Consider the following 7,077-nt stretch of genomic DNA (forward strand, 5'->3'; position numbering starts at 1 on the left):
TATAAGAAGAGGTTAGATGAACACCTTGCTGGGGTCATTTAACCCCAGTACTCTTTCCTGCCATGGCAGGGGGTCGGACTAGATGATCTTCTCAGGTCCCTTCCAACCCTAGAAACTATGAAACTATGAATGGGGGAAAAAAAACTCATCCTGGACTCAAGTAAATATGGTAACTCTGCACATGATTCACAGGGAGCAGAACAATAAGCAGACTCTGTTTTCTAGCTGCTGCTACTCAATTATACACTTTTTTCATTCTTCCTTTAAAAAATAAGATGCACATCTTATTCCAGAGCATGTTCTATGTGAAATATATGGTGCAAATGCAATTCTTACGCCTTTTATTCTCCTCCTTTCACAACAGTTTTTTTTTTTGCTTACTAATCCATACCCATGATGTTAGTATGACTTAAATATTTTCATCTTGCAGAGACTACATTTAGACACTGTTCCCTTTATCTAGTCCCACTATCACAGCTCATTTCTTCCACCTAAAAGAAACCATAATTTCCACTGAATTCTTTAGCTGCCAGTCAAGTCTGACACGACTCAACCAAGTTGTGCTGACCTCTGCTGGCCCAAAAGGCAGAGTCTGGAATACTTATGAAATTACCCCCAAATTTGTCACATATTGATTCCTCCACTAATTACATTTTTTTATTATAATTTTAAAAGGTCGAAGAAAATTAGACGTTCCATATTTGAGACCATACATGCCAAATTTAATCCTGCACCACATTTTATATGTCCCAGTTGAAGGTGAAGGCTCTACCAATTCCACATATAATTTTCAAACTAAAGGCAGCAAACAGTGTACCAATACTAAGATATACTGTACTATACACAGCAGCGGCACCTGCTTGCCTGACGCATCATGCTGCTCTGCCTCCCACTGGATTTTGCTCTGAGGCTTTTTGACCAACCAGCCTACAGAATCCAGGACTGTCCTGGCAATTTTCTTAACAGATCTTAAAAATCTTTAGCATTTGCAAGGAATAAAGACAGAAAAAACAAAAACCTGAAAGCATTACTATTCAGCAAATCAGACATTTTTTCTGAAAGCAGTATTAGTTATTCTGTGCCCAGATAGGCTTACAACACTTAATTCATTGACCAGGAATGAAATTGAGTCCTTCTGCTCTAATAAGCCTCCTTTATCACATTGCTTTCTTTAGATTCTCACTCACTTATATGACTGATAGCCAGAACTGGAGAAGAGAGCTGGCATCATTCTATAGGAACATGATTTCTGAATGCTTTCCCCTGCACTGATTTATGGAAGGTCCTTATTAAAGGTTTCCTTATTAAACAAGCAAACAGCAATAAAATAACTAACTGAGAAAGAAAACAGCAGACTGATTTTGTTGTTTAAAACAGGGTTTACATGCATTTTTCTTTTGGGAGCAAGCCATTAATGTATTGAATACAAGCCGAGCAAGGTGAAATGCTCACTATCACTTTTGGAAGTTCCTATAACTTATACTACAGTTAGTGAGAACCATATTGCTACATGCTACAATGTCAAAATGGAGTTACATAGTCTCCCATTGATGTTGGGCTAATCTAACCCAGTAAACTTTTTTAAAATTAGCTGCAGAGTGTGCTATTCTTAACATGACCTGAATAAAGACAGTGGTTTTAATTCAATTTAAAAAGGTTAAGGAGTTTCTCTACTCATTGAAGTGTATCATGGTGTTCATCCTTTGAATTCAAAGATGACCTTGATATCACTGGTTGGTTTGGTTTCTGTGAATATATGAATGGCTGATCAACCCAATTTGTGCTTTGAACCGTCTATGGCACACTGAGCAAGAGATGCTGCTTTAGGTTACTTCTTCAACAGGAAACATGCTGCTGTTGCGAGATTTACGCAGTTTGCACTTCTGCTCTGCCTCAGTAGTTCTTCTCCGCTGATAGATGGTAGTTCCAGTATGGATGAGGCTTTGCCAAGTGGAACGATCACGAGCAAGATCCTTCCAGGACTGTTGAAGTGTTTCAAGGATGACTTGAGGGAGTCCTTGAAGTGTTTCTTCTGGCCTCTCTCAGAGCACTTTCCCTCCTTCAGCTAACTGTAAAAGATCTTCATCTGACATCCCGGTGACATGGCCTACTCATCTCATCTCTGATTTTATTAACAGAGTGTGGATGTTTGGAATGCCTGCCCATGTAAGAACCTCAGTATCTGGGACCTTGTATTGCCATCTTATCTTCATCAGTTTCCTCAGAAAGCCCACGTGGAAGTAGCTCAGCTTCATAGCACAGCATCTGTACACCATCCAAGTTTCGCATACATACATCAGGTCTGGCAACACAATGGCTTTGTAGACCATCAGTTTTCTTTACTGATTGATGCCTCTGCACTCCCACATATTTGGAGGTAGTCTGCTGAAGGCCACACTTGCTTTAGCAATTCTGGCATTGGTTTCATCATCTATGTAACTGTGCATGACAGTGTACTGCTGAGGCAGCTGAATTTCCACTGCCTAGAGGGTCTGGAAGTTCACTGTGATGGCAGGCTCTACATAAGGCTTTCCCGGTGCAGGCTGGTGCATGGCTTCTGTCATCTTAGTGTTGATTGTGAAACCAAGCTGAAGAGAAATGGTCCATACTCGGTTGAATATCAAACTCAGATTTCGCATTCAGGGAAGTCATCAGCAAACAGAAGATCACAAACAGTCACTTCCTGTAACTTTGTGCCTGTAGTGTCCTCAAATTGAAGAGTTTGCCATAAGTCTGGTAATGGATGTGAATCCCAGTGTCACAGTCATGAAAGGCATCTGTAAGCATGGCAGCAAACATTATACTGAAGAGGAGTGGAGCCAACACACAGCCCTGCTCGACTCCACTGGTGACTGGAAATGGTTCAAATGATTCATTGTCATCCACAAAGCAAGTGAGCATGCCATCATGGAACTCCTGAACCACTGCAATGAATTTCTCTGGGCAACTGAATTTTGCCATGATCTTCCAAAGACCTTCCCAGCTGACTGTATCAAATGCTTTTGTCAGGTAAATGAAATTCATGTACAGCTTGGAGCTCTGTTCCTGGCATCTCCTGAAGTTGACAAGCTGCAAACACCATGTCTATTGTCCTGCATCCTTTCCTGAAACTACACTGATTTTCATTCAACTCATTCTTCCTAGCCAGAAAGTATCAGACACTGCAACTGATACTCAGGCAAGAGCTCTTGTTCAATGTCTTGCACAACGCGATTCAACAGAGTTCTAGCAAGGATTTTACCAACTACTGACAGCAAGGAGATACCCCAATGGTTGTCGCAGGATTATCTATTGCCCTTCTGCTTGTATAGGTGGATGATGGATGCACCCTTCTACTCCTGTACGATGAGTCCACAGTGACTGGAAGAGTTCAGGCAGGTTCAAAGCCATGTGTGAGCCTCCGGCCTTGTAGACCTCTGCTGGTATAGCACATCTGCTCCAGGTACTTAAGTGTGTTTATGGGGAGATATAGCCTTGTCATGACTTGTGTGTGAATTGGATTTAAGTGAGGGAAAGTTGCACAGAGTCGCCCTCACTCTCTCATCCAAGCCTGTCTGAATCCAGTGGCATGACAGAGTCAAGACATCAGTGGATACAAATCTGGATGCAGTAGAGAGCCATCAAGTCCTGCAGCACCTGAAATGATGCCCTAAACACAGCTCTTGCCATTTGCCTTCATTGCTGGGGAGATGAGCATACCTGGTCAGCCACCTGATCCACGAGAGAGAACTTTCCAGAGGGAGCCAGGTGTAGCTGTCCACTCTGATCAACAGTCTAGCCCTGCCCTTACTTTTATTTTGGGGTCAGCCCCCTAGTCTTTCCCCACCAAAGGCTTACCTGCAAGACAGCAGGGGGCTGGCATTTTAGGGCACCCCAGACTTGCTCGTCCCTGAGGTTTGGCCCTGGTGGCACTTGCTAAGAGCTGCTCCACCATGAGCAGTCACACCACAGTGACCCCAAATCCCAGTAGGGTGCAGTTTTGGCTCATACACAAGACCTGATTAAAGGGTATACATACACACTTCACAAGTTAACATAACATTATGTATAAAATGAGAAACATATTTTAGGGACAGATGAATGGATAGACCTTGACAGAACATAGCTTTTTTTATTTTTATATAAAATACACACACACACACAAACTTATGTTCTGTTGAAGTATCCATTCAGCTGTCCCTAAAATCTAGTTTCTAAAGTTATGCATAATTTTATATTAACTTGTGAACTGTTAGTAATTCAACTCATTCTTCCTAGCCAGAAAGTATCTGACACTACAACTGATACTCCTTTCTAACCTCAAGAGGGCACTCTCTTCCATCTTAATACCTGACATAGTACCTCAAGCTGCAAAATTATATACATGTGTTTTTAGTTACTTACCTAGAGTCCATGCAAAATAGTATTTGGGTCTGGCAGCCATAAGAGACACGTACAGGTAGAGAATCCGTATAGGCCAAGATGCTGTAGCTCTGAAGTTATCATCAATATTATATTCCACAGGTAAAGTTTTTGTAACAGTCAGATGAATTAATAAAGACAGTCCACAGACGAAGAGTTTCTGTATTACAGCTATCTGAAAAGTTTAAGAAAAGAGATTTTGTAAGCTTCAGCTTTGATTAATCTTTCTGAACAAAGGAAATTTATAACCTTCCCTAAATAGGCATACTGATGTGTCAGTTCCTAAAACAACATGCATTTCTAACATTTTACAGTCCGTGTCTGTTTACTCGCTCAAAGAGAAAAGGAAATATTCTCAATTTATGCTGTGACCACCCCTATTTAAAGAAAACACATTAAAACGTTTGACAGCAGTTAGGGGCCTGAAAAATCCCTTCAGTAATGGAAACCCCTGACATACTTCCACTTTCTTATATCAGTATCAGGAATTATCTAAATGGGTATAAAATTAAGGCATCATTACCAAGCTATACTACATGCTATACGTCACTTGAGTATAGGCTACAATAAGGCTATTTCCCAAAATATCACATATAGGCACTGGCAAAGCATTCCTCTGTTCACATTTAACAACACATTACTTGTAAGCTCAAACTGATTTTTGAGTATCAATAGGTTCTTATCTGCAGTTTATTTCTGATAGCTGTTGACAAGGTATACAGGTATTGCTTAAGTCAGTGAATACAGCATCTCTGCCTGATAGTTCATACCATTATGAATTACCATCAAAACACTGAAACTTTATTTGGGAATTGAGAGAGAGAAGTTTAGCTTTTGTTTTTTGGGGTCTTTTGGCAGCTAGAATGACTGAGAGAAAAGGTCAAGAAACTTACCCCTACCCCTCCAAAGCCATTCATAGTATGTGGCCCCCATGGGTTACAAGGATAGATTCCCTCCACACCCCCATTCTTTCTTTTAACCATTATGCTAAACATCACTCTTTTTAAAAAAAAAAAAAAAAGATGCATTATTTAGGTTTCATTATAAAATGCACAAAAGTGGTATGCACATTACAAAAAATATTTTAATTAACTGTCCACTCCACATTCCAAAGGCTACAAGTACCATGTGATATATGATTTGCTAAGCTTGCAAGGCATTAATATACTAACCAAAGAACCATTGTTTCAAAGCACAAGTTTGCTATTGACATGGATGCAGTCACTTCAGCACTCAAAATTCAAAATTCTGTCTCTCAGTCATTTAATCCACATCATTAAACCCCGAATGTACTTTTACCATTAAAATTCTATCTGCATCAAAGCTGCCAGAAAAAATAACCCACTATGGCCTCTTTTCGCCAAAAATGTCAGAATACATAGGAGATATAGAATTTCCCATACACTCTGAAAAGTTTTCATCTTTCATAGTCTAGTTATTCACATGGAAATCTAAGTTTCAAAGTAAGTGTGATATGGACCTTAATTATTGTCATTTTCCAACCCCTGGTACTCCATTTTCTCCTTCCTATTTAATCACTGTGTTCTCTTCTGCACCCTTTGTTACAGTAATGGTGTTCATTTGCTGATATGCCATTTAGCAGTGGGACAGGAAAAAGATTTCTATAATCCTAGTCTTTGATATGCCAGCCAAGAGGCAGCAAGCACTTTAAAAATATACATTTTAGCAGTTTCATGTTGCTGGCCTACCTGCAAGGTACAGGCTGTCCTTGACACTTACGACCTTTGTAAATTACGACACTGCTTCGAGGTTCTGATGGGGTTGGTAAGTCTGTTGTGGTGGGGCATGGGGGGCAGATCAACACCCCCGGAGCGAGGGAGGGGTTGGGGCTAAGGCTGGGACACGGGATGCCCAGCAGGTGGGGGGTGCAGCTCCCACCACTGCACACCACTGGTCTGGGAGGGGCATGTGCCCCTGGATCTGTGCGGGGCAGGTGGGGCCAGGGCTACATTCTGGGCGAGTGGCAAAAAAATCTGGCAGTAGGGACTATTGTCCTGCTGCTCGCCCAGCTGCGGCAGGACAGAGCTGCTGCACTGCACTGCCTCCAGACAAGTAGCACACCCCAGCCCCCCCACGCCTCTGAGCCCCACTCAACCTGGGGCGAGCAATGGTAAGGCATGGGGACACGTGCCCTTGGATCTGTGTGGAGCGGGCAGGATCAGGGCTACACTCTGGGTGGGTAGTGGGGGCTATGACAAATTCTAGGGTGGCTACAGCCCCACCATAGCCCCCCCTCCATCTCCCGCCCTGCCCTGATCCAGGGGCACACTCCCTCCCTGCCCCCATGCCCTGCCACTGCTGCCAGTTGCCCAGCCAAGGTGGGGCAAAGCCACAGCTCATCTGGGAGGTGCAGGGAGGCGGGAGTGGCTCTGGATGCACTGCACCACTTGTCTGTAGGCAATGCAGTTGCTCTGCCCCACTTTGGCTGGGTACATGGCAGGAGGGCATAGCCCCCACTCCCACTGCTTTCCACCACCCACCTGGAGTGCAGCCCCAGCCCTGGCTGCCTTGTGCAGATCTGGGGGCACATGTTTCTGCGCCCCCTATGCCCTCCAGCAGTGGGAGCAGTGGTGAGAGCTGCCAGATGAGCCACCAGACAAGGAGCTCCTGGACCAGCGGCCCCACAGTGGCAGGAGCTGCCCACGCCCTCCCCGC

General features: G+C 43.3%; 1 protein-coding gene across 1 annotated transcript in view; it reads right to left on the minus strand.

The window, feature by feature from the left end:
* The window catches only part of MBOAT2 (membrane bound O-acyltransferase domain containing 2), a 244,416-nt gene that overhangs the window by 35,687 nt on the left and 201,652 nt on the right, over window positions 1-7,077 (minus strand). Inside the window, exon 8 of the mRNA XM_019520725.1 lies at window positions 4,384-4,576. Coding sequence (XP_019376270.1) covers window positions 4,384-4,576 — 193 coding nt within the window. The remainder of the gene's footprint in view (window positions 1-4,383; window positions 4,577-7,077) is intronic.

Source organism: Gavialis gangeticus, unplaced genomic scaffold, assembly GCF_001723915.1.
Source record: "Gavialis gangeticus isolate Ggan-Ray unplaced genomic scaffold, GavGan_comp1, whole genome shotgun sequence".
In the NCBI taxonomy this organism is placed as follows: Eukaryota; Metazoa; Chordata; order Crocodylia; family Gavialidae; genus Gavialis; species Gavialis gangeticus.